This window comes from Perca fluviatilis, chromosome 7 (assembly GCF_010015445.1).
Source record: "Perca fluviatilis chromosome 7, GENO_Pfluv_1.0, whole genome shotgun sequence".
In the NCBI taxonomy this organism is placed as follows: domain Eukaryota; kingdom Metazoa; phylum Chordata; class Actinopteri; order Perciformes; family Percidae; genus Perca; species Perca fluviatilis.
In genome coordinates, this window is record NC_053118.1 from 33,175,909 (window position 1) to 33,203,186 (window position 27,278).

General features: G+C 40.5%; 1 protein-coding gene across 2 annotated transcripts; it reads left to right on the top strand.

The window, feature by feature from the left end:
* On the top strand, positions 1-24,734 carry lingo4b (leucine rich repeat and Ig domain containing 4b). 2 transcript variants are annotated; one of them, XM_039807226.1, is made up of 3 exons: positions 1-427; positions 22,540-22,655; positions 22,815-24,734. In XM_039807226.1, the coding sequence occupies exon 3, from the start codon at positions 22,827-22,829 to the stop codon at positions 24,636-24,638; it is 1,812 nt and encodes a 603-aa protein (XP_039663160.1). In that variant the 5' UTR covers positions 1-427; positions 22,540-22,655; positions 22,815-22,826; the 3' UTR covers positions 24,639-24,734. The 2 variants fall into 2 exon arrangements, with proteins under 2 accessions (XP_039663160.1, XP_039663159.1); XM_039807225.1 differs by lacking the exon at positions 1-427 and adding an exon at positions 20,307-20,493.
* The last annotated feature ends 2,544 nt before the right edge of the window (positions 24,735-27,278 follow it).

A 27,278-nucleotide genomic window follows, 5' to 3' on the forward strand; every position in this document is an offset into this window, starting at 1 on the left:
CTGAGCGGAGGGATGGAGATGCGGAGGGCGCAGCATCAGCAGAGCCGCGGTCAGCATCACAGGCACACAAGCAGGCAGGCAGGCAGGCAGGCAGGCAGGCAGACAGACAGGCAGGCAGGCAGGCAGGCACAGACGGGCAGAGTCGACCCAAATTATTTGAAGTAGCGCAATTATACGAAAACTCCCCGAGGTATTCGACAGTCGGAGGAGGAAATTAATGAAGAAGGAGGGCGAAGTGAATTGCGCGACTCCGACGCGACAGATGTTGGAAAACTCTGGTTGAATGTAGACAGAAGAAGAGGAAGAGAAGGAAGAAGAGAAAGTGTCCCGAACAGAGATGAACACGTTGTTCTGTTGGAGACGGACGATGAGCGTTGAAGATGTGGAAGCTTTGTTGCGATGTTTCCTTCACTGAAAGCTTCAGCTGGTGAGTTTACTCCCTTATTCACCATTTCTGTAGGTTCGAAACTTCTTTCTAAAACAACAACAACAACAACAACAACCGAAAACTACTTTTCAGGTTTTCATCAGTTTTAGCCTACTTGTTGTTGGACCTGAATAAAGCTGCATCATTTCTATAACTAAATAAATAGCATTCCTATAATGTGTTTGGTGTGTCTATGAGAATAACAAGTACTGACTTAATCCTCATATTTGTTATTATTGAATCACCATACTAATCCTCAAATGTTGCTTTAAATGCGCCACTGCTTTCTGTGGTCGTATTTGCGCAGTCCCCCTCCTCCACCCCCCTTCAATTTAGATCATCCAAAACGGATCAAACTCAAAGACTTTCTTTTTTTTCACCTTTAAATTCACTCAAATCAGTTTTACTATAATGTGGCACTGGCAAACGAAAACTTGAAATTGAGCAGAAAGGGAGCCTCTAGTTGCAGGTAGTAGGCTAGTGATGTAAGCCTGATATCATTTGTAAAGGAAAGTTTTTTTTATTTATTGTTGTGGTGGTTTTGTCGACAATAAGGGTTTCGATCTATATTGATGTTATGCTTGGGGACTTGTTCAGCCAGACATTGTATGCATTCAGGGTTCAAGATATTTGAAAAAAAGAAATGCCTAAAAATCTGTACATCACTTGGGAAAAGCATGATAGAAAAGAAAAGAATCATCCTGTAGAGCCTAAATCCTGTTTTTTTTATATATATATAAATGTTCTCCAACTGTCTTCATCATTCTGACACAACACAACAAATGTTGAGGATGTTCACTCCTGCCAAAAAGAGGCAGAAGAGAGAGGAGAGAGAGGCAAACATTGCCCGATGCTCCGGACCTGAACTTGTTTCCTCTCTGTTGTCTCCGCAATGAGAAATCTCAAAATATAAAACTGCTTTTAACTGATACAACATTAGTAACTTGTATTGTGTCGGGAACAACAGTGATTTTAAATACTGACCTATATTCATATTTTTATTCCCTATGTTTTCATTACATCTCTTGAAACCTTTATAGAAACCTAGAAAATGTGCATTGCTACTTTACTATTCAGCCTGGTTGCTTTGTAAATCTCTTTTTGTTGTTGTTTTTTTGTGGAGTTACAATCTGACCATGTGGACAGTAATCCTCAGGATAGTTTGGTCCATAAACCTAAAAAAGGGCCACAGCAGACTGTTTTAATGCGTTTCAGCGGGATTACAGACAGCAGTAACTGCAGCCTCATTTTCCCCCTGATTTTATTTCTAAAATCAGTGACTCTCATCAAACCTCTGTTTATCACCCGAAAAACTGTATCGTTTCCAAACTTGGCTCCTCCTGTTTGATTTGATTATTGTCTCACCCGCAGTCTGATATAAGCCAGGATCAGCATTTCAGCGAGGGTGCAGGGGTGAACTCAGCAGCAAACTCTCTGTCCTCTCCTCCTGTCGTAATAAGGACACACATAACATCAGTTGCAATGTGGCTCTGGAGGAGCAGATCACCATCAAGGGAGAACCAAGGATTTGACGCTTGGGATTCTGCCAAATGGGCAATTTAATCAGAGGGCATTTTATGCAGAGGAAGTATGTCAGTCTCCTTGTTAGGGGATGATTTATCTGGACTGTTATATTGGGCAGCTGCTCTACACTTAAATTGATTCCAGCTTCAGGCAAAGAAGTATAGGACAAGTCTTTTAACTAGTTTCTATGCTTTGCCATCATGGCCTTAAAATGGCAGTGTGGTTTGTGTTCTACAAAAAGCTAAATGTTTCATACTTTTTGAAACGTTACTAAATGTCCTCCCTGCCCTGTAAGTTACCACACATTATCAATGAGCTCAGAAGACATTTATGAATTTAAGTGTGCTTTTTTTCTGTGACAAACTCGAGACGTATAACTTCACGTTTTTGGATCAGGTTTGAGGGTTAAGATAGGTCAAAAGATTTGGGATATAGTGTGGAAAGCTTTGGTCATGGTTTCACTTAGTTGAATTTATTGAATAGCTTTACTGTTTGAGGCCAGAAGATCTAAAAGGTTTTGTAAATGTCGTGCTGCAAGAGATTTCAGTTTCACACATTTTGTGGTTGTAAGTCGTTGGTCTTTGTAGTCTTTTTCTCTTATTTGGGAGCTCCTTAGTTTTCTACAAATATCCCAACTAATGGCATCAACGACTACAACAACTGCTTACTAACTAGTACCTCGGTATTGTAAACTGTGCAGAACTACTTCATGTGGCAGTAGAAAACAGAATTGATATTTAAGGAGTGGTAACATAAAATTCTGGGTCAGTTTAAGGCCATGACATACCAAGCCGATGGTCAACTAGTGGCGACGAAGGCCGACTGTGGCGTCGCCTCACGTCACCCCACGTCGTGTTTTTAGCCCTGGAACACACCGCAGAGACTACAGCCGACGCCCAAGTACCACATACATTATACGCATGCATGCAAGGAAATAACTCACAATTTCACAGTAGAACATTAGTTTAATGTTAGTAAATTTTGTAATGTGCCGGTATCTGTCAATTTTTTTAAATGTTTCAATGTTTATGATGAAATAAATAGACCTAGACAAATAGTTCCGTATCTCATTGTACTTAGGCTAAGTTTGCCATATTATGGACATAATGTGCAAAAATAGACATTCCAATCGTTCAAACCTATGTGTTTTTTAGAAGGAACATTCAAATGTTATTTTTGGCCAGTTTTGACAGCTCTGTGTGTATTGGATTAATCAGATTACATAAAAAAAAAATAAGAAGAGCTTTCTGTGTGCGCTCTCACCGTCTTTTGTTTGCTTTCCTCACTACCTATTTCAAGCTCAACAGCCAATCAGATGGCTATTGGCTATTCAGCCGACGGCGATTCCAAAGAAAGGCTGACGCCTGGCAACGGTGCGGGACACCGCAAAACACCAGAAAACTAGGTCGACAGTCGCTCACCGTCGGCTTAGTCTCGCATTGCCAGAACCTTCCTCCACAGCGCTGCGTAGTAGGGTCTGGCTAGTCCACACAGCATTCCGGGATGGGAGAAAAACGTGCTCTGGTTCATTGGCATTTCTTTAAAACAATGACAATTGTCATGGCCAGCGCTGCACCGAGCCCCGGTGCCGCTGCAAAATAGCCTTGGAAAGGAACTTGTTTTGGTGGAACGTGTATGTTCAAAAGTTGTAGTCGTGCAACAGAAAACTCAGATTGGACAGATAGTCTAGCTAGCTGTCTGGATTTACCCTGCAGAGATCTGAGGAGAAGTTAACGTCCTCATAAATCAAACAGAGTTTAGAATGCCAACACAAAGAAAGCGGAAGGTACTGGACATCCGGCTGAAAAAAGTGAAATCCGGCGGAATTTTCCCTACTCGGACCGATGGCCGACAGTCACCTTGGTGTGTCAGGGCCAGTGTTGTATAAAGTACTAGAAAGCAATACTTGAGTAAAAGTACAAGTATCGTATTAGAAAAAGACTTTGGTAGAAGTGAAAGTTACCTTTTAGAATATTACTTAAGTAAAAGTCTTAAAGTATCTGATATATACTGTACTTAAGTATCAAAAGTAATTTTCTGATATTTAATGTTTTTTTTTTTTAAAAGCAAGTGGTTAGAACTTTTATTGTGGCTTTCTTATAGTAAAGCATAAAGCATATTCAGGGTTCCCATATCTTCTTAATCTAACTCATCAAATCAAAATCTCATTCTTTTCTAGGACTTTTCAGGCACAATTATAGTGATTATTTAATGAACAAACAGCATATTTTTAGAGCTGACATCAACGTACTGAAACATTTCTTGCAACACGGGTGTATGACGTTATCTTCATCACTACCCTGTTCACCGAGTTCACCACTATCGTCGGGGTGGTCGCAGGGCTCAACATTAAAAAAAATCCCCACTGGCCCCTGGGGCCAGTATATCAGAGTTTTGCTGGCCCCTTCTACATTATTACTGGCCCTGAAAGAAATATCATAGCTGTGATTGGAAAAGGACAAAAAAGCAGGAAACCCAGCTAGCCACTGCCACTGGATGTTGTGCCATTAGCAGCAAAGCTAGACCAGGGGTCATCAACTACATTTTTCCAAGGGCCAGAATTTTTTTAAGCAGACAGTCCAGGGGCTGGACTTTCAAATAAAGAAAATAAAATTATACCTAATACGCATCATCTTGTTTGATATTTTCACTTTCTTACTAAATTAATGCTATATTTTTTACATTAGTAAGCAAACCCCTAAAAACATGGAAAATCCATAATGATAACTAGATAGGCTACTTAACTAGAAAATGATCTCCGATTAGTCCTGTATGCCTAATTTGAAATAAGACAATTCTGTTGCTAAATAATACAACCGGCAACATCGTCAAGAATAAAGAACGCGTCATTCACGTGCATATTAAGTAGCCACTAGAGTCCGGATCGGGCCGAATTTTTCTGTCCGAACCCGGCCCGAGCCCGACATGCATTAAGAAATTTGTTTCGGAGCCCGACCCGAGCCCGACACAGTTAAAATCTCATTTGTTTTTCCTCATACTAATGACACATGTAGGCTACGTTTGTGGAAAGCTTTTATTAAGCAACTGTAGGAAGGCATTCGGAAATGTCAACAGATGAGGCATCAGCGCACACGGGGCAACAAGCGCACACGGGGCAACAAGCGCACGTTAATCAGCTGTTAACATGTTCAATGGGTTAACCTTTCCTGATCGCTTCGTTTCCGACCGTGATCAGAAAACCAGGAGAGACTGGTTACCTCCAGGGCCCATGTTATAACATGAATAACCACTAACTCTGCTCCGGTTGCATGATCTACAACACGCATTCCTCGGGTATCCATGCCTTAGTAGCCACATGTATTTGTTTTGGTCTTAAAATACATCCATAGGTTTACCGCTCCAGCGGAGAGGATGGCTCATTTAGACAGCAGCTACGTTTACAAGAGTTTGTCCAAAGTTCAAGATTGGTTGCAAGTTAAGACAAACAGTTAGACTACAAACTGACATCTTTCATTTTAGCTCGTTTGTAAAGTCGCTATTTGCAGAGTAGAGCTGTGTTTGCACAGCGCGGTGGACGAGAGTGGACAGCGCAGACTGAAATATCGGTTTCTACGTGTTTCTGCCCGTAGAACAGGTATGTGGGTTATTGATAAGTATTGACTCTTTAATCATGGAGGTTTTATTGTAGGCTACCTACTTACAGTAACGAGTGTAGCGTTAGTTCATCTGCGCCATCGGCGGTAAATAATCCTCGGTAACGTTTCCAGTCAGTACATGTGCTGCGTGAAGTAACGCACACACCAGTGACTGTGGCTGCAACCAGCCCGACATACGTTTTTACTGGCCCCGGGCCATCGGGCCATTGCTTATGTCGAGCCTGGTGGTCTACGATAACGGGAGGTCCTCCAGTAGGTGCTTATGCTTCCATGGCGGTTTCAGTTGTGCGTCCTCCTCCTCATTTAGCAACAAACAAGCGCTGAAATAGAGCGCGCGGCGTGCGGAGCGTGCGTAATGCAATCTAGGAGCAGTGATTCGCCAAACCTCCCTTATTGCAGTCGCACACATTTCTTCTAATTTAAATTTTTTGTAACGAAGATGTTTAGTGGAAATATAACGGAGTAAAAGTATACATTTTATCTAGGAAATGTAGTGGAGTAAAAGTGAAAGTTGACATAAATTTAAATAGCGAAGTAAAGTACAGATACGTGAAATTTCTACTTAAGTACAGTAACGAAGTATTTGTGCTCTGTTACATTACAACACTGGTCAGGGCCTTTAAACCAATTCACCCCTTAAACGAAAAAAGAAAATACGCTAGTTTCAAGTGGAAATCTTTAAAAACAAACAGTAAGTTACTACATTAATTTGCAAAACACAAAAGATTTCAAGTGAATCAAGTGAAGTACAAGTATCTCACTGAACACATACACCAGCCTTGTCTCGTCTTATTATTTATTATTTCTTCATTTAATTGGTGTGATGGGTCAGTCTGCCTTCAAAAGCTGTGAACACACTTTATACTTTTTGAATAATTCCTCATGTTTAGATGCATTCCAGATTAGCAAAAGTATTGGCTACCAAAGAATGTAGCTTGAAAATGTTTAAGAAATATCTTCAAAAAGCCATAAACTGCTTGCACAGTCATTGTCCCATTTAGAGAAATGTGGTGGGTGACAGAATGTTTCACTGCAGCATTGACTTCCTTCCAACAGCAGCACCTTAATACCAGGCTTAGCCAAAGATGTTGGTGAGCTGTCTGAGAGAAGATGCATCTGAGCCTGGAACAATGTATCCACACATCTCAGCCCACCACATTTTCAGTCTTAATGGCAATGAGATTAACACCACAGTGATGTGCACTACTTCTCTTGTTTTTGCAAAGGATAAATGTCTTCGCAGGGGCGTTTCTAAGATTTGAGTACATTGGGGGTAGTGTTCATTTTGTCACCTATTTTTAATTTTAGTCTTAGTCTTGTGCCAAATGTCCTTGTTAGTTTTAGTCATATTTAGTCATTCACATATCTTTTCTTGTTAGTCAAGTTTTAGTCGACTAAAAGTCTTGTCATTTTAGTCTAGTTTTAGTCAAAAGATAACTCAATATATCTTAGTCAAGTTTTAGTCAAAATATTTTAGTCTTTTTTAAAATAAATTATTTCTGAGATTATTTCTGATAACCATTTCAGTCAAATAGTTATATACAAATAAATTATATAATGTTATATAAATATCGAGCCTCTTCCTTATTTCACCAGTAAATTCCTGTTAAACGACAAAAACAACCACTTCCACGTTTTTTAAGCCAAGGACCCTTTAACTGAAAGAGAGACGGATCAGGGACCCCCTACTACATATATTGTATGAAATGAAGTTGCATATTAATCTGGTCCTACAATAACTTTTAGGGCAGCCTAAAGCATTTATAGATACCTTTTTTGCATAGAATACTAAGCTATTCAAATAGCCTAATAATTGTTGGCATGATTTTATAAATCATGTTTTAATGTTAACCCTTACATGTGAAACAAACAGTCAATCGTTTGGTATGAACTGTATCTGTGGATATTTGCTAATAATATGTTGGAATCATGTTATGACTTTTTAATTTTCCAAAAAACCTTCAAAAATTAACAATAATTTGGAGGCCCCCCTGGAGTGACTCTGAGGACCCCCTGGGGGTCCCGGACCCCCTGTTGAAGATCCCTGCTCTCCAGTGAAATACAGAGAAACTTTACACCGTTTAGCTGTCAGCATTTTAACTGTGTTTACTCCAGCTGCTAGCTAACGGTAGGCTAGCATTACCAACTGCTGCCAACTGTAGTATTAACTAGCGTCCCGTGCAGAGATGTTACGGTTGACTCTAACGTCCGTTAATGAGCATCAGAGAGAAGCAAAGACATTTAAGTGGCACCGAAATCCGCGTTGCTATTCTGTCCGTTAGATAACGGTCGCTGTCTCGGTACCCAACCCTAGTAACAGCTGAGAGATTTTATCTTAGTTTTTATTTTATGCAAAACATTTTAGTCTCGTCTTAGTCATGGAAAAAAATTAGTCTCGTCTCGTCTGACGAAATTAACACTGATTGGGGGCTTAGCTCAAACCTCTGAAGGGGGCGTCCGTAGGGATCCTCCCCCTGGAATTTGTTTCAATTTCTACTGTTATGCTTTACTATGCACTCTGGCACCTTATTACTATTTATTGAAATCTCTCTCTCTCTCTCCCTCGCTCTCTCTCTCTCTCCTCTCTGACTTCAGGAAATTGCATTTTTATCCATAGTAAAATGAATGAGTGGGTAGCTGTTTTTAGTTCACACCTTACCATAACGTAATGTTTTGCACCGTGAGATTTGTAAAATAAAATAAAACAGCACTCAGTCACGGTGAAGAGAAATGGACTTCATATTTTAAATCAACAGGCAATTTCGAACTTCTTAAAAAATATTGAGTTGTTTTTTCTGTCAATTGTGTTACTCAGTGCTGACCATCAGCCACCCTGCATTGTTCGTTTAGAGACCTGCATTTATTTTGACAGACTGTTATGTTACAGTCACACGTTCAAACACATTATGCTTTTTGTCGAGCTTCACAGATATATATCTATATATATATATCTATAGATATATAGATATATATATATTGGTTGGTTTGTCTTTTCATCTGAACCAGATCTGCTTTGAGGGGGGGTTGTACATGCTAACATCTATCTATCCAGGGCAGAATCTGTGGTTCACAGCACTTTTGAACCACAAAAGCACTATTTAGGCCACGCAGACATTTGAAGTCTTTTTGAAGATGAATAGAAAGATCAGATGTTCACTGCCACTGGAGAAATGTATAGTCAGGGCATGAAAAAGAGTTTCATGGCACTGGCCTGGGGGTTATGTGAGCAGCAGCATTGTGTTGTTTGACCATGAAAAAAACATCTTTATATTTGAGGGTTTCTTTTATGCTGCATGTTTTCTTTCATGCCATGTTTTCATTTCCAAGATCCTGTTCCATTATTCTGTTCATTGCATGCCCATGCATTCATTGCATGGGCTTCTTGCCTCACAGGCATTTCTAACGCTATATACATAGAGCAGGTTGAATTAAAGGAACTTTACCAGAATCAAAGGGTAACAAATTTGGCAACTTGTTGGTAGTTCAAAAAGACCAGCAAATTTAAGAAGGCAAGTTGAGAGAACAGGGACACAATACTGACAGATGGGAATGGTTGGAAAGCTATGGCAAGGAAGCAACATAAAAGATCTGACAAATTAGAGTTGGAAAGGGGCCGGTATATAGATTGGCGCTTAATGACAGAACAAGGGACAGGTATGACAGGGAAGGAATGGGGTAGAGTGATTGACAAGGAGCAGGAAACTCTGGGGCATCTGGTGGACAGGTTGGTAATGAAAAGGTCTGCAGGGCCTGGGGGAACATGTATGCATGTAATTTATGCTTGCCATAGAAACTCCTAGGGACGTTTTTGCTGTACTTTTCCCAATGGATTACATGTCTGTCATTTAGTGTGCATTTAATGCTGTTTTCCTTTATCCTAAACTTCAAAGCAGATGAGGATCGATTTACTTTAGGTGGCGCTCTTTTTCTGTTAAGCAGTCATCCGTTGAGTCAGGGGGTTCAAGGCAAGGTTATTTATACCTCCAAATGCATAAGAACAACCTTTAAAAACACAATTAATAGGGACAGTATAATTTAACAGCATCTGAAACCCTTCCTCACACCTTTCCACCTTTCCTCACACCTTTGATCCGCTGTCCCAAGCTCTCTTTTGTCACACAGCTACATCCGTCACTGTTTGTGTGAACAACTGAATTGCAACACCATGAATGCCTTCGAGTACAGACTGTACAGTGGCGCACCCTTATCCTCATTTGTACAATTAATTGGCATAAAGACTACAAAGCGAGAGAGATCAGGGAGGTAGTTTGATGCAGCCAGGAAGAGGTTATATGATTGAGGCTTTTTGCTCCACCAGTGTAGCCATTCAGAACAGGTAGAAGCACTTTAGATATAGTTGGACGACACAAAGTATGAATGAGCTTCTCAAGCACCACCTACCGACCTTCTTTCTTCTCTGGTCATTACAGACAAACTGCTCTTGCTGCTACTGGAAACATCAATTCCTATTCAGCAGAGCAGAACATCAAATGTAAAAGCCACCATTAACTGGCTGTATGTTCAATAATGATCCCATGTGTCCATTTTCTGTACCCATTTAGTCAAGGTCGTGGGGGCTGGAGCCTATTTAGTATGCAATAGGCAGGGTCCCTGGAGGTATGGCCAGTCCTTCACAGGGGACCAATCACACATTATCAAAAGAATAACTAAAAGAAATTCATATGATGATATCACAGTTATACAAAGCTTTAGACTTCAACACGATTCTGGTTCTGTCTCTAACGGTCCTTTTAATCATGACGGGGATTGTTTCACACACCCCTCATGTCAAACGTCAATACTTATTAGCTCACTACTCAAAAGACAATGAACTGATGTATCAACAAACGGCTACTTAAAAGGCAAGGTTGTAACAGCCTTGAGAACAGCCTCAGTCTCAGTCACTAAGGTAGGAAAGACAACTAGCTTAGCTATTTTATCGTTGACGATATTTAATGAGTAGTGGGCAACATCAATTGGTGGGGGACATCAGTGTGTCACCATCAGGGTGTAAAAGTCCTAAAAGGGGTTAAAATGCCTTTCTGCCTTTGATGAATCACTTCTGGATATTTGTTAACTTTGTAGTCAAATAACGAATTGTAATTTAGGACAGCATAGATGCAAGGAATGCGAGAGGAGGATGTAGAACTAAAATAAATCTATAAATCTGTACCTCTATACAGTTTTCACAGTTTTCTGTGGGAAGCAAAAGCAGTGTGTCATGTGTTATGAACAAAAAAACACCTTTGGAAGTAGCAGTTGCTCAAACATACTTGAGCAGCAGTAATGGGCATGTCAGCGGCTATTACAGGACGCCTTCAGTCCCCTCCCACACGTGTGTAACTCTTATGAAAATATGACTGTCCCCCTTTATTCGCCGTTACGCCACTCTGGCTGGCTCGGACTCAATTGGAAACCAGGTGGGATTGTGAATTGGCGCCGTCAGATTAGCGCGCAGGCCGGTAAGTGTGCCAAAGAGGAAAAGCTCCACCTGCACACTATGAGGGAAGATTATGGAGATGATCGCTTTTCTGTGAAATAGCAAAACATTTTTACAATTACCTCTCAACCTGCAGAACTGAGAACTTGTAGAGCCATGAAACGTGTAGCTTTCTTTGACATAACCTTCAGTTTCTGGTAGAAAACGTGGATTTGGAGACAGAGTTTTCGTGTCAGAGGTTCTGGGATGAATGTGCAAAGTAACTCAGTACATTTACTCAAGTTTTACTTGAGAAACTATTATCATTTATGATACTTTGTACTTGTCCTACATTACATATTCTTTTTTCTGCTTTCCCACTTACTGTTTTTCCCATATTTTGAAAAGGGCATGCCCTTTTTTCTCCTTATTGCTTTCCCCCTATTTCTCGTCAGTGTTACTTTACCGCCTTGTTCCCCATCTTTTTCACCGCATTGCGTTCTTTATATCTTTCAGTGATCTAAAAAATTTACTCTACACCCTTCTGCTTCAAGTACTTTTGCTGTGTGAGAAAATTTGCCATTTTGTACTAGTGTAGGCCTACGACTTTTATACTCTGATCCCAGTACTTCTTCTCCCACTGCACTGAAGGAATCTCAATTTTTCAGTGAGTCCTTTTATAACCGAAAGATGAGGCACATGTTTGATATCTGACAGCATGCACCAACAGTCTGCTGCTCCACATTTTATGAGGACTTGATCGCAGTTGAAGTCTCCAGTCAGTATGTATGTTGGCCTGATGTTGTTTGATCAGTGTTTGACCTGTTCCAGGTTAAGAGTCCTCTGTGTCCCATCAGTCAGGTCCACTCTAATGATGAATCCGACGCATCATCGCTGTTAACTGAGACGACCTAATTTGTCACATCACATAGGCGCTGCACTGAGACTAATTCCCTTCCCTCATTTAATTGTGCTATTATTAATATTGCAGACGCCGCACTTTGCGTGACGTCTCGCAGAGTCTTAACTCTCTCCTCGTCAGAATGAGGAATTACAGCAGAGTGCTTTACCCAACACGCAGTCTGGAACAAGACCGATGTGAGTGGATCTGTCACTGTGACCCACTTCCACCACACGTAAATGCTCAAACACACCCATACTTATAATAATGCGTCTGTCTCTCTTTCTCTTTCAAACGTGTTTACTTTTTCACATGCAAACTATTAGTTTTGCCCTCGCTTTTTTATTTTACCCATTTCTTGTTAATATATATCTGTGTTGCCCTATTGCAATACAAGCTAAAAAAAAAGCAGACAATTAAAGAAAACATTATATAACATTAATTGCAGGTCAATGTGAGTGACATTAAAATGCATATAGCAACAAGTTAAAGCAATCAAAGAATGGAGAAGAAAAAAAAACACCCACACTCCAAACACAATTGACAGCATCTACCCCCCCACACAGGAACACATATATACTCAGACACACAGTGTCACAAGCCAGAGAAAATAGACCTGTTTTCAGGTCATTTCTAAATGTGGACACTGTCGTGACAGATCTCATGTCAGTTTGTTCTTGAGTAAAAACTTTACCATTTCAAAATAAGCACCGACTAAAATTCATAGCATTCAGATGAAATGAATGTGTTTCGACGTGTAGGCACAGAGGCAAACAATTAATATAATCCTATTTGTCACAGACACAAGCTCGCAGCCACACCGACACACACTTTTCTTTATCTCTCCCCCCACATGCCACCAAGGCAAACACACCCAGTGACATTAGTATTCATGGGTCTGCAATTTCCTCACAGCCCATTAAAAAAACAATCGAATAGAAATGGCTTTCTTGACCTCCACACAGTGTGTAAAATGTTTTGCAATGAGCGCAAATATGATGTAATGTAAAAATGAATTATGTGAAGATTACATTCCTCCACCACAAACTGGATTGTGAGGTAACGACAGGGGTTCACCTGTCATCTTGGCCAATATGATCTTGGTATACCATATTGTATCAGTAATTCCAAGGATGTGACGATGTTAAAACAATGAAAAATGAACGTTTTCCTAACATCTGTTTTTGAGACCAAAATGTCTTGTTTGTTTTTCAAAGCGGCTTGTGTTCTTTGTTGATTATTGTAATAATAGTAGCAATACAGTCTGAGACTAATACAGTAAACATTACGCTAATTATAGCCTCTGTTAGGTCGACTATTGTTCAACCTGCAGATCAGATATTAAAGACAAACTGAAAAGAACTGTAAAGAAATATAAACTATAATTGATTCTGCAGCTATTGTGCATAGTTTTCCATTTTTTAAAAGACTATAGTCCTTCATCTGATTTGGAAACATTTGTGCAAACTGTGTCTAATCCTCAAGACTCACACTTCCCAAAGGCAATGGTTGATTGACAGCTGAGGGCTGTTAACTGGAGAATGTCACACTGTATGTCCTGCAAACTTTGATATGAGGCATTCATTTCCCTTCTCAAACAAGTCCACATCCTCAGTTATTTATCTACCAATCTGTGGGTTTGTGTGTCCATGTGCAGTACAGCAGCGGGGGCGAGGAGTTGCAACTGTAGCTGACGGTTCCTAAAAGCAGACAACGGGCGCATTGCGCTCATATACTGGGCATTACGGTAGCTGCTCAGTACAGGGAGATATTACCGTCCAATCGCAGACAAGAGTTATTGGCTGGGTCACACATTTGCAGGCGGGCTTCAAATTACTGTAACTCCTAGACTGTTGGTGCTATCGTAAAAACTTCAGTTTTTCAGTTTTTTCCGTAAAAAAACAGAAACTGTAAGCATCTCTGTATGTAACATTACGGTAGGATCAGTATCACAGGCTGCGGCTGTCGCTATGTACCGGTGAGGAGAAAGTAGGAAGAGAGAAGAGTGCACGTAGCAAGCAGTAGTAGTAGAAAGACGACGAATAACGACAGAAAACAATATTTTTGGAGTTTATCGCCAGTTTTGAGTCAACTGACCATCTTTTTTTTGTGAGAGGTGATAAAGTCATCTAGAGTGAGAGTCATCCAGAGTGAGATATGCACCCGACAGGCTCATTGGGTTAGGGTTAACGTTAGTCCGAGTAGGTCTGTCTGCAGCTCGAGAGGAACTACTTCAGAGGGTTACTCTTAACTTGAAGGTATCTACATAAGAGTGACATGACACTGTCATGAACGCATCATAAACATTATAAACAAGTCATAAAGGTTTATGACATAACGCTTCTTTTAGTTAATGTCTAGGGTGACTAGGGTTAGGGTTAGAGTTAGAGTTAGGGTTAGGGTTCATATGTCGTGACTGTGTCATGTCACTCTTATGTAGATACCTTAAAGTAAAGTGTTACCCTTCAGAGAATACCATAAGAGCCAAAAAATTGTTGGACAAAACAGGCCAGAATATAATAACTGAAAGCCTAATGCTCACTAATTTTCTTGGAGATATGTAGTGTACTTTAAATCTCAAACTAGAGTTAGAGTTAGAGTTAGATTTAGGGTTATGGTTCATGACTGACATTCTGTGTCATGACACTCTTATGTAGATACCTTCAAGTAAAGTGTTATCCAACATTCCACATTTCAGGAGAACCCATCATGCTGTTTAGTACGTATTCCATTAAGAGTGGAACATTCCCACTTATTCCCAGTAGACGTTAGTTTCCATTCAGGATATGTCAACACCTGCTGACTCATTAGCAGCTTATGCACACTCAGTTCTGTTTGCCCTGCATTGAAAAAAAGAGGGGATCTAGTTAGCGTTAGCTTTCTTTCTTTCTTTCTTTCTTTCTTTCTTTCTTTCTTTTCTTTCTTTCTTTCTTTCTTTCTTTCTTTCTTCTTTCTTTCATGTCCACCATATTTCAATAATAAACCTCTTACTTCTACTTTTTGTGTCTGTCACAGACTCCTCTTGTAGTGGGAGGAGAAAGTTTCCTATGTTCTTTCTCTTGCATTTTAGACATTTATTTGTTTATTTAACATAAATGCGGCTTCCTGACAAACCCAAAGGGGAAAGACCAGGGGACTTTTCCTGCCATGCACCCGACAGCTGTTCTGCCAGCAAACCTTTTAAAATGTTGCTGCTTGTATGCAGGAGGTCTCAGGGGCTGTCACACTGCAGCAGGTGCCAGAAGCCCAAAAAAATAGAAACACACACACACACAGACACACTCCATCACAGACTCAAACAAACTTTTAACAATTCGAGCACACACACTCACACAGAAAACACACAAAAGTGCAAAGACAAAAGCACACGCTCTGTGATCCCTGCGCTGTTGTTCTGTTCCAGCCGCTTTAATTGGGGATTTGAGCCAAGCTCTTGTCTTTCTCACTGTGACGAGCTAAAAATAGCTCTTTGACAAGTGTCAGAAAACCCAGCCGGGCTCAGACTGTGCATTCCCTGTCAGATGGGCTGCTTGGCACAGGGTTTCATGCTCAGGGCTTCTAAACTCAGAAGCAAAACAAAGACTGTCACCCTGCGGAGGTCATGTTCTTGTTTCATGCACCTGTTGCAAAGGAGGGTTTTTTTTTCACCTGAAATCACGCTGTGTCTGACACATCTTGCTTTTAACATGTTGCTGCAGGCTCCCAAGTAACAGGCAGAGATTGGGTGTTGAGGAACGGCAAATGTCAAAGGTCAAACTCAAAAGCGTTGAGCTCAGAGAGAGAGCTAATGAAGCCATAATGTAGGCGAGAAGGAGAGTTCAAGTCAATTGAGGATCATTGCCTGTTCTTTGCTCCTGGCCCTGTTACAGCAAGATAATGATATGTGTCGCTGTTCACTGAAGCACGCTGTTGATTACGATCCTGAGCAGGAATCATGTTAGCAGTTTGGTGATTGATGATGTTCCGAATGGAGCGATTATTATGAGCATCATAATGAGCAAACAAACACCGCTACGCATGTTGATTGAAACACTTGGTCACCACACACACTCCAAAAAGCACCAATGAAGTGATTCTTAAAACAATAATATGTTTGATTGTTTTCTTTTAGTAGTTTGATTAATATAAACCTTTTTATAATCCTAACCACAGAGGAAACATAGTGTGGAGATCCACGTGATGACTAAATGTGCAGCTGTGTGCAGTCGGTAAAGAAAGTTTTAATTTTAACACAGGGTGGCAACTGTCCACAGATTGATGTAAGGCGATAAGGGCCCGAGCGGAGAGACTTGATGAGTTTTCGCTGATGACAGAGGAGAGAAGGCAAACGGAGCACAGTCAGGGTTGAATTATTTCAAAGAATTAAGCGTCAGCGGGAGTTCACCCAAAAGCCGACTGGACTCTGCCAAAGGATTGTCTGAAGAGAGGTTACATCCGATTGTATGCATTTTGGCATTGTGAGGGTTTGTTTGATAAGAGCTTGCTCCTGCTAGGCGTCAGCAGAGTGGATGTTTTAAAGGTCCTATGACACGCTGCTTTCTGGATGCTTTTATAAAGACCTTAGTGGTCCCCTAATACTGTATCTGAAGTCTCTTTTATATAGACCTTAGTGGTCCCCTAATACTGTATCTGAAGTCTCTTTTATATAGACCTTAGTGGTCCCCTAATACTGTATCTGAAGTCTCTTTCCCGAAATTCAGCCTTGATGCAGAATTACAGCCACTAGAGCCAGTTCCACAATGAGCTTTCCTTAGTATGTGCCATTTCTGTGTCTGTAGCTTTAAATGCTTGACCAACTGCCACTTTGCTTGTTTGCAAGCCATGATGTCTTCCATTGGACTTAATAAAATATAATGCAAGATGTAGAAGAAGCAGAAAGGTGAATTTGATTTCTAAAAGCTCAGCCTGGGATCACCAAATGGTATATGAATAACATGTCAATTTCTGAGGTCATTTTGTGCGTTATTAGTACGCGTTTTTTGGTCATTTTACGCCATTTAGCCTCAGACTTACATTGTGATGTATAAAAAAAGGTTCCTATGATAAATTTGTATGATATTCTGCGGCCAGTTATAAGTCAACCAGTCACATGACAGTTAGGTTTAGCGGTCTTTACAGTTAAATTTTAGCAATGAAAAAGTTACTATAAGCTGGGTAAAGGTCGCTGTGAGGTTACGGTCGCTTCAGCGACTGAGTGTTGAGTTTAGCCGACAAAAGGTGAGTGTTATGCGGCAGCGACAGTAAGGATTTAGGGTTAGTTCAGGGTTAGGGTTAGGGTTAGACATTAGCCACACTGTAAACCTTTGATGTAAATGTACAGCTAAAATCTCACAGTATTTTACTGTTTTAATGTTATACAGGATCTTACTGTGAATGGCAATTCATTCTGGGAGAAAATAGTAATACTGCTGCACTATCTGTGAATGTTACAGATTACAGGTATTTACTGTTAATACCAAAGCATCTTGGGAAAATAAAGGAAAAGGCAGGAATTACACTGCAGCCATGATATTACTTTAAATTCAAATAATACAGTATGAAAGTGTATGTCTATTTACAGTAAAAATACCTTAACATTTAAAAACAATATGCTTACTGTAAATAAACAGTAGCTTACTGGCAAAGCTGCTGCCAGTATATTACTGTAAATTTACGGTGAAAAGTTTTACAGTGCAAAACGACTAGTTAGATTAGAAAAAAATATTTTGGTTTGGGTTAAAACACTGGAACCCTTAAATAGTACAGCTGGCCAATTACAGTGCTCAGCATAAGTGATTACCCCCATGCTAAAGTTGACTAGAAAGAGGAATAAAAAATCATCTTTTGGCAATTGATCTAAATGCCTTAATTAATAAAATGAGGAAAAATCCAACCTTTGATGACACCAATTTTCTTTGTGAATGGATAATGTATCGTAAATAAATAAATGTTCTTCCTTAAAATACAGGGGGCATAAGTAAGTACACCCCTATGTTAAATTCCCATAGAGGCAGGCAGATTTTTATTTTTAATGGCCAGTTATTTCATGGATCCAGGATGCATCCTTATAAAGTTCCCTTGGCCTTTGGAATTAAAATAGCCCCCCCACATCATCACATACCCTTCACCATACCTAGAGATTGGCATGGTGTACTTTCCATAAGATCATCTCCTTAAATGCAAATCAAACCAGCTATTAGGCCAACTGATATAAAACCATGCCAATCTCTAGGTATGGTGAAGGCTATGTGATGATGTGGGGCTATTTTAATTCCAAAGGCCAAGGGAACTTTATCAGGATGCATAGTATCCTGGATCCATGAAATAACTGGCCTTTAAAAATAAAAATCTGCCTGCCTCTATGGGAATTTAACATAGGGGTGTACTTACTTATGCCCCCTGTATTTTAAGGAAGATTATTAATTGACGAAAATTGGTGTCCTTAAAGGTTGGATTTTTCCAAATTAATTTAATTAAGGCATTACAATTAATTTCCAAAAGATGGTTTTTTTATTCCTCTTTTTAGTCAGGTTTAGCATGGGTGTATTCTCTTATGCTGAGCACTGTATCAGTTAATTATTAAACTGAATTAAACAGAAATAGTCAACAAACTTCGAAGAAAAGACGAGCAGGAGAGGGGAAAAAAGCCGGAGCTAAAGTGTGACAGAGCTAAAGTCAGTTGTGCAATGTTTTAATAATTTAATAGCAATTAAACGCCTGCTTGCTACTAAATGTTTCTCCAAACTTCTCCTTTTAATTTCTGCGACGTTCTGGGCTTATTTTTGTCCAATGTTGGATTTATTTCTAGCCTGTAATTTACAAGGTTCTTCAAAGTATGATTTAAAGTTGGAAACTACAAGAAAATAGACTCTGAATAGAGGGACTATCCTGGTGATCGGAGTATACTGAATAATTGGTAACACTTTACTTGAAGGTATCTACATAAGAGTGACATGACACTGTCATGAATACATGACACATGACACATGAACTCTAACCCTATCCCTATCCCTATCCCTATCCCTAACCATAACTTGTCATGACAAAAACCGAATGACACTAACTAAAAGAAGCTTTATGTCATCAACGTGTATGACTTGTTTATAATGTTTATGACACGTTCATGACAGTGCTATGTCACTCTTATGTAGATACCTTCAAATAAAGTGTAACAGAGTAATTCCTAAAAACATCATGGTTATAAACAGATTCCTTTTCATTTGACATGAAGCAGTTTTGTGTTCTGAGTTCTCTGCGCAGCAACAGCTGCCTTTAGGTTTGTCCCCTTGAGACCAAAGATCTCTTCTACAGTGGAGACCTGGCCAAAAATAGCAGCTAAGCAGAGTGTCAACAACTAAAATAAAAGCATATAGATTTGACTAAGAAAAATAATCGGATAAAAAACATTTGCACACAGAAAGAGCCTCAACAGATTTCAACATAGTTTTGAACTCATTTACTTACAATGTTTTGCAGCTTAAGATCAATCTGTAGGTGCAGAACACTACAATCTTTCTTTCCTTGTTCAGTTCTGACTTTGGGAACAACAAAATGAAAAGAAGTCTTGTGAACGGACATTGTACTTTCCATAATTCAAATTTAAGTGACTGTTGTCCGCTCTAATTTGAAAGTGCATTTTTAAAAGAAACAAGAAGTGACGGTGTGTGTAATAGAAAAATAGTTAGCATAATTAACACTGTAATAGGACACTTATATGACCACGCTCCACGCAGGGTGAGAAATACATGTCCACATTGCAAATATATCTATTCCCTCACTTTCTAATTTGACGGACGGCGTCAGTCCTGCCCGGGACTCAGGAGTCAAGGCCTTTGACTGTAGCTTTTATGATGTGTTTAGGGACGCAGAGGAGGAGCAATCCTGAGCCCTGATTGGCTGGAAGGGCTGAGCAACAGACAACTCAGCCGCCTGAGATATCACGCACCTGCCAGTCTTTGTCTCTCACAAGTTGGCTCAGCTGGGGATCAACACATTTAAATTGCGCGCCCCACCCATGTATGACACAGACACGAAACTAAGGAGACTGATACAAGTTCTTGAAGGAGAAAAGCCAAAAGTTTGATTCCAATAATAATTCATGTTTGAAAGTTTGCACCCAATGAAGAGAGAGGTTGAAAATTTTTCTAAAAAAGCAGTAAGACTGCCATGGGACAATAATATTTTTAGGCACTACCACTTTTATCATGATGGAAAACCTCAAAGGTCACATGTGGGCTTTAAATTAAGACTTGTTTTACAGAAACAACAAAAATTGTAATATAGGGGTTTTTGGAGATTGTTTTGCTACCGCTCTGGCCAAGAAAAGCTCACCCTGAGTAATCGTAACTGGCTGAACTTTAACAAAAAGCCAGTATCGGTGTCTGGCGCGTCTGCACACTGATATATCGGTCAAACAGGAGTCCTGGGAGTCTAGCACAAGTGTCGGGTTGTGAGTCAGCGGCAGCCACTATAAGAGCTGATTTCATGAGGAGCAGGGATGAGATAAAGACTGTGCAGCTCTGGGACTGTCGACAACTCTGCCACTCAGAGGAGAGGCTGCAGCGAGGGATCTCCACACTATGGAAACTGTCTGATGGTGGAGAGTGAGAAGCTGCAGCTGCTGCAGGTTGGACTTGGTCTGGCATTTGTCTTAGCTTTATTTGTTGAAGTATAAAATATCATATTTCTGTTTGTTAAGAAATAACTTTGCTCTTCTATTTGAATGTAGCTTATGTTTTGGGCTTTGACTTTTCTGTGCAGTTGTGGGACGTCATAGGTGCTGTGTAAAGAATTAGAGTTGATTTTTTTAAGTTTAGTTACCTTTGTTACGCGTACTGTAGCAGGTCTCAGCTGTGGTTGTTAGAGAGCAGAATACATAATTTACATCACATACTTTCCCAGCTGGTTATTCAACTAGAAAGGACAGACACTGGCAGAGTAATGTTATTATGTAATATTTCACCGTGCAGTGTTTCACATTAGTGGGGCTCTTACTTTCTTCAAAAATGTGCAGGTTGCTTTTATTCTTTATGTTTCATCTATAACATTATTGTTGATTTATCGTTCATGATTTAGGATTTTATCTGGTTTTGAGCACATTTTTCTCAATTTGGCAACTCTGTTTCCATGTCTTCTAAACTGAATCGTGATTTTTTTTTGTGATCTTCATTATTCAACCCCATTGTATTATTTAAGTATATTCTTAGCTGGCTACTCACTCACTCAACTTCAGATGAATGATTTCATAACTCCAACTTTTATTTAGTATGCTTTCCATTATGTCGGTAATTAGAGCAGATTAGGCATCATTTTGTGAAATGTTTGACATTAGTTTCTCACCGTGAAACAAAGCAAAACATGATGTCATTTATTAAAAATATGTGGGATTATTTTGGAATCTAGATTTGGTCCAATTTAAGGGGTTGTTTCTTCACACAGTGTCACAAGCTAGGTCAAGTAATTGGCTCAAAATTTCAAATTTACAGCTTTTACAGTACACTCTACCAATAGACTTTTAACACAAATATATCCTTAAGAAATACCATCTTTTCCCCGATTTGTTTACATAGTGATACTCTTAACTGTTTTTAAATGGTGTACTGTTGATTTTTTGGTGTATAAACTCATTTTATACTGAAAATCTATATCACCCTTGCCCTGTTGCTGGCTCTGGCTCCTGTTGGCATGCCTAAATCCAGATGCCTGGCCCAGGGGGCAAAGCTTTAATGCCGCTGAGGCCTCATCTGTCGCCCATGAGGCTGAACGAACTCATACTTTATTTTATTTTTTAGGGCAGATCATATGTGGAAACTTCCACTGGCGTTAAGCATTGTTTATGGCACTTTTTCAGTCTTTGGGAGGATAAAATTAGATGTATTCTTTGATAATCAGTTAAGTATAGGATTTTGTTGTCTGCGGTAGAGAGATGTAGGCTGGTCTTATCAGCTGCGACATCTGCTTCACGCTGGACGCTTTCTGGTACCCAGTGTGTACTTTTTTTGTGATCGCTGCCATATCAAATGACAAGTTGAAAAACACGTACTGATGGAGCACCAGAAATCAATGATGGAACATAGTCAGCTTTGTCCTGGTCTTCATCAGGCACCTGAGGACTCTTGGGGTGGAAGAGTTTAATATGGCACCCATTGCCATACATATTCAACAAACAGCGAGCTCAAAATGCAAGAAACAATTACAATTAGTTTGTCTTTCCTTTAGTTAATATCAACATTGGTACCCTAGTCACTCTTCTCCATGAGAAAAGCTGGCACAAAATTAATAATATAAAACCAGGGTAGGGCTGCCTGCTCAGAAAGTTTTGTAGTGTTTGTAGGTGGTTTTTAATTCATCTGGTTTGTCCTGGTTTTTCACTAGCAGAACAATACAAGTGGAAGCACCAAGCTGATCAGATGGAAGGTTTTCTTATTTATATTTTACCAGAAGCTGAAGCTTATGGACATAACACTACACCAATAGACAGATGGCACATTTCCTCACTCACTGTGGTGGAGGTAGATGAATTTAAACCTAAGGCTGTTTATATCCACCCTCTAAACCAAGTGTTTTTGGATGCTGTTTTGTGTCTGGACACTAAGTTAAACGTAAAAGCTTTAAAAACACTGTTCCTTTAATTTTGTTAAGACTTGTTTTTCTCTCTCTGTGTTCTGTCCAGGCCACTCTAAAGGGCATGTTTTTGATGGAACTGCATCTCTACAGAGGACTTGACTCAAGTCTGATTTCAACTTGACTGCCACTGGCTATGAGAATCTGCACTCCGAGACTGAAACGGTATGTTTTGACGCAATTTCAGACTAAATGAAAAAATAAATGAAATTCAAAGTTTTAACACTGTATTTATTTGAAAACCATCTGATTAAACACGAACATTCCTGCGTTATTTTCCAAAAACATCAGAGCTAATGTCTTCATTTGTGCGTCTCTTCTCAGGCTGGGGGTAAGATGTTTGTGGAGTCAGTCGTCCGATGGGGGGCTTGGAGCATTCTGCTTCAGTTTGGACTTGGTGTATCTGCAGGAAGCTGTCCTCCACGCTGTGTGTGTCGACCTGAGGCGAAAGAAGTGATCTGCTCCGGCAAACATTTGAACTCAGTGCCAGAAGGCTTTTCTGGTGATGCCAGGCGTTTGGATTTATCCCACAATAAGATTAAGACTGTTGGGCGCCGCCAGTTCTCTGGTCTCCTGCAACTTCAAGAGTTGGATCTCAGTGATAACATAATCTCCATGATTGAGGTGGAGGCTTTCCAGGGCCTACAGAATCTCAGGACACTTCGGATTAAGAATAATCGACTCAAGATTATCCCAGTTGGGGTGTTTTCTGGCCTATCCAGTCTGCGCTGTCTGGATTTGAGCCAGAATGAGATTCTGGTCTTCCTGGACTACACCTTCAAAGAATTGGTGAACCTGCAAACGCTGGAAGCCGAAGAGAATGACTTGGTCTTCATCTCCCAGCGGGCTTTCTTTGGTCTGCAGAATCTGCAGGAGCTCAATTTAGATCGCAGCAACCTGACCTCGGTTCCTACCGAGGCATTGTCCCAACTCCAGAGCCTGACCCATCTTCGCATACTACGCCTCACCATTTCTACACTCCCCAACAATGCTTTCCGACGGCTACACCGTCTTCGTAGCCTCCTGATTGCAAACTGGCCAGCATTGGACAATGTGGCTAGCAACAGCCTGATTGGTCTTAATCTGACCTCACTTGTCATCAGCAACTGCAACCTAAGTGCTGTTCCTTACTCAGCATTTCGTCATCTGGTGTATCTTCGCTACCTGGACCTGTCCTATAACCCCATCACTGTTATCCAAGGTAATCTGCTAGGTGACCTCCTGAGACTCCAAGAGTTACACCTAGCAGGGGGGAGCCTGCTAAGAATAGAGCCAGGGGCCTTTAGGGGACTGGCCTACTTCCGCATGCTCAATGTGACCTCCAATCAGCTCACTACTTTGGAGGAGAGCGTCTTCCACTCTGTGGGGAACCTTCAGGTTTTGCGGTTGGATGGGAATCCCCTAGCATGTGACTGCCGGCTTCTCTGGGTGGTCCGTCGTCGATTGCGCTTGAACTTTGATGGACATCAGCCCTCTTGTTTGTCTCCTGATGCAGTGAGACATCGTGAATTCAGAGACTTCTCCGAGAAGGAGCTCCCGAGGCTCTTTACCTGCCGCCCTGCCCGTATAATGGACCGCAGGCCGCAGGAGGCGAGAGTAGAGGAGGGCACGACAGTTATCTTCTCCTGTAAGGCTGATGGGGATCCATTCCCATCTATCACCTGGATCTCATCCCATAAGAATGTGGTTTCTCCAACAGGACGAATCAGAGTTTTGCTCAATGGTACTCTAGAAGTGCGTTTTGCCCAAGTTCAGGACAGTGGCACATATCAGTGCCTGGCGGGCAATGCAGCCGGCAATGACAGCCTAACTGTCGGTCTGTACGTGAAGGGGCTCCCTCGTAACCGAACCATCCCCTTCTTCTCAGAGGAGGGCTGGGTAGAGCCTTCAAACTCCCAAGCTGCCAACTCCTCAGCTCAAATGGCCAAACCATACCCGTTTGACGCAAAGACCCTGATCATTGCCACCACCATGGGCTTCCTGTCTTTCCTCAGCTCAGTGGCCATCTGCTTTGTCTTCATGTTCTTCTGGAGCCAGAGCAAAGGTCAGATCAAGCACACAGCAACTATTGACTTTGTTCCTCGGTCTTCAATGGGTGGTGGAGGGGACGGAGGTGACGGTGGCAGGTTCACCATGAAACTTATTTAAAGCCAAGGAAGAGGTGAAAGGGGCCTCCATATTGACTGAGTTATTCTGCACTATGGTCCCTCCCTATTGGAACACTCAAGGACGGAAACCAATACATAAGGCATTTAAAAAAAACGGCCAGTTTATTGAACATGTGTATTTTCCATCCTTCTAATGAATGAATATCTCATGATCTTGGAAATGAAAGATGTAACAGATTGACAGCAGAGCTCTCTTGCATTGCTTTGCTTTGAAACATTGCATTTAAACATTTAAAAACGCACGGGATTTACTTGTGAATAAGCAAATTGTCCACTTTACAATAGTTAATTTTCACAGACTTTGGGATTAACACATGAGGATGGTTTGAGTTTGACACCAGTTTATGCATTGTCAAAACATATCAGGAGCTTGTTTAATCATCCATATTGTACATAAGTAAGTGTAAGTGTAAGTGTGTTCAGCTTTATGTCTTCACTTGCCAATACAAGCCAAGTAAACATTTGCCCTTTTGACCCTCCGGTTGCTATTTCTGCTTACCCACAGAGCAACTTGTCAAAGACTGCCAATTCAGCAATGACTGTAAGTGTATGTGACCACAAAGCTTTTGATACTTGCAATAAATATATGGAATAGACTAGCCAAAAAATGTCTGATCCTCAAATGGTTAAACTTTGAACATTTTGGAACTTTGCAATATGCTTCTGTTATTCTGCATCGGAGATGTGCTTTCTGTTATGGGTAGGGCTTACTTTAAATGATGATGCAGCAGTGCAAAGGGAATGCTAATGTACATAGGAATGTATCCTTTCCCATTGTCATACTTAAAACAAGTGTGTCAGGTCCTATTTGGATCACTGTCTTTTTTTTGTAACATATGTTATCGTGTAATTACAATATATGACTCTTTGTTCCATCAGAAGATGCTATGATTTCTCCTTTTTATATTCAAGGAACCACTTTTTTATTTTTTCCCCACACAAATCACTGACAAATATGTGCCTCAGTTACATTCTCACCATCGACAGAGAGAATGCTCACCTAATCATTGTTATCTTGTAAATATTTAGGTCAAGGGCGTTTGTGTGCGCTGGGTTTATTCTATCATTTTATCTAGTTCTGGGGATTAGTGTCACTCAAATACTGCACTCTTGTTGTGTATAAACTGTGTAACTGTGTAGATGCTCTACGCACAAAGCAATGCTTTATTATGCCAGGAACAGAGGATGCAAATGATGCAGATATTCAGCATTGACAGATTTGTTTTATATGCTATCTTGTTCATAAATGACTATATTAAATGCCTATGTTTAAACCTGCCTTGTGTGTGTGTGTGTGTGTGTGTGTGTGTGTGTGTGTGTGGATTGCCTTGAATTGTGTTTTTTTATGTAAAATATTTTGGAACGTCATCACAAGAAAATAAAAATAAAACTGATCCAATCATCTCAAAACCAATCCCTCAGTGGATCTTTTTCTGAAATGACTCAATTGTTTGGAAATTGGCAAGAGAAGATTGTCTTGCATAACCAAAGCACTTAATCTCTGCACTGTGAGTCCATTATGAGGATGCTGTGTTGCAGTCGGGGACAGAAAGTGGCCTTGTTGCCCCTTTATTAAGACAACAAAGCTACAGCTGGCAGTTATCCACACAAATGCGCTTGTCTTCTTGTGAAAGACGAAGGATTATGTGTGCAGAGGAATACCGTTGTGGCTTGTGTTTTCTCAGAGCCACGTTTACCCCTGCTGAAATACGAATGATTCTCTTTAGACATACTATATACTGACAGTAACTGTCTCCCCTGCTGCATATCCTTCACTGCCGCCTCCCCGTTAAAAACAGAATACCTATGAATTACCCTCGCTTCACCTTAGTACAGTTTAAAGACTTGCAGTGCTTGGAAAATGGATTCACTGGACAGGAAATCGTTTTGTCTGTCTAATGCAGTTACCTAGAATAATCCAAAAAAAGAAGAAGAAAGAAAGGAAACTAATAGTCACGTGCATGAGCAGAGATTAAAACCCTTTGGGATTACCTCTGCATGTCTCAATCTGGTATATAGGTCTATCTGGCGGGTACTATCCTCCAGCTTGGCCTGTCACATTATCTATTTTAATACAACTATTTGCTCCCATTGGACAGAAAGCCAAAGGGGAAGATTAAAGTGGTGTTTATAAGCCACTCCCCCCCTTCCCCCCATGACTGGCATGCACACACCACTGAAAACATTATGGTCTCTTCGCATCTGCTTTTATGTTAGTGTCAGACTCCTCCTCTGGATTTACGGCTAAAACAGGAGCCATTCCTTACAAAACGAGATGCATTTTACATTCACGTTGTAGGCATTTGGCTGACACTCTCATCCAGAGAGTCAGGGGAGTAGGCTTAAATGACTAGATGACCTCAATTACAAGCAGCTAACAGCAAGGGTGGCAAAGCTGAGGAAATGGAATAAAAAGTAAAAAGCAGGACTAGATTTTTCTTTTAGCTCTTGGCCCTGTGGTCTTGGGTTATTGTTTGGAAATACCTTGTAATAAATATTATTTATGAGTTGTGTTTTTCCCTAGCAACTACAAACATGATCTACTTTTCTTCCTAAAAAGTAAATTCATCTCTCTACCGGATGTATTTCTGTATTCATCCTTAAGAACTTTATCATTATT

Bases quoted from the DNA above. Each gene is read 5' to 3' on its own strand.
- lingo4b (XM_039807226.1), top strand. From the start codon at position 22,827: ATGTTTGTGGAGTCAGTCGTCCGATGGGGGGCTTGGAGCATTCTGCTT.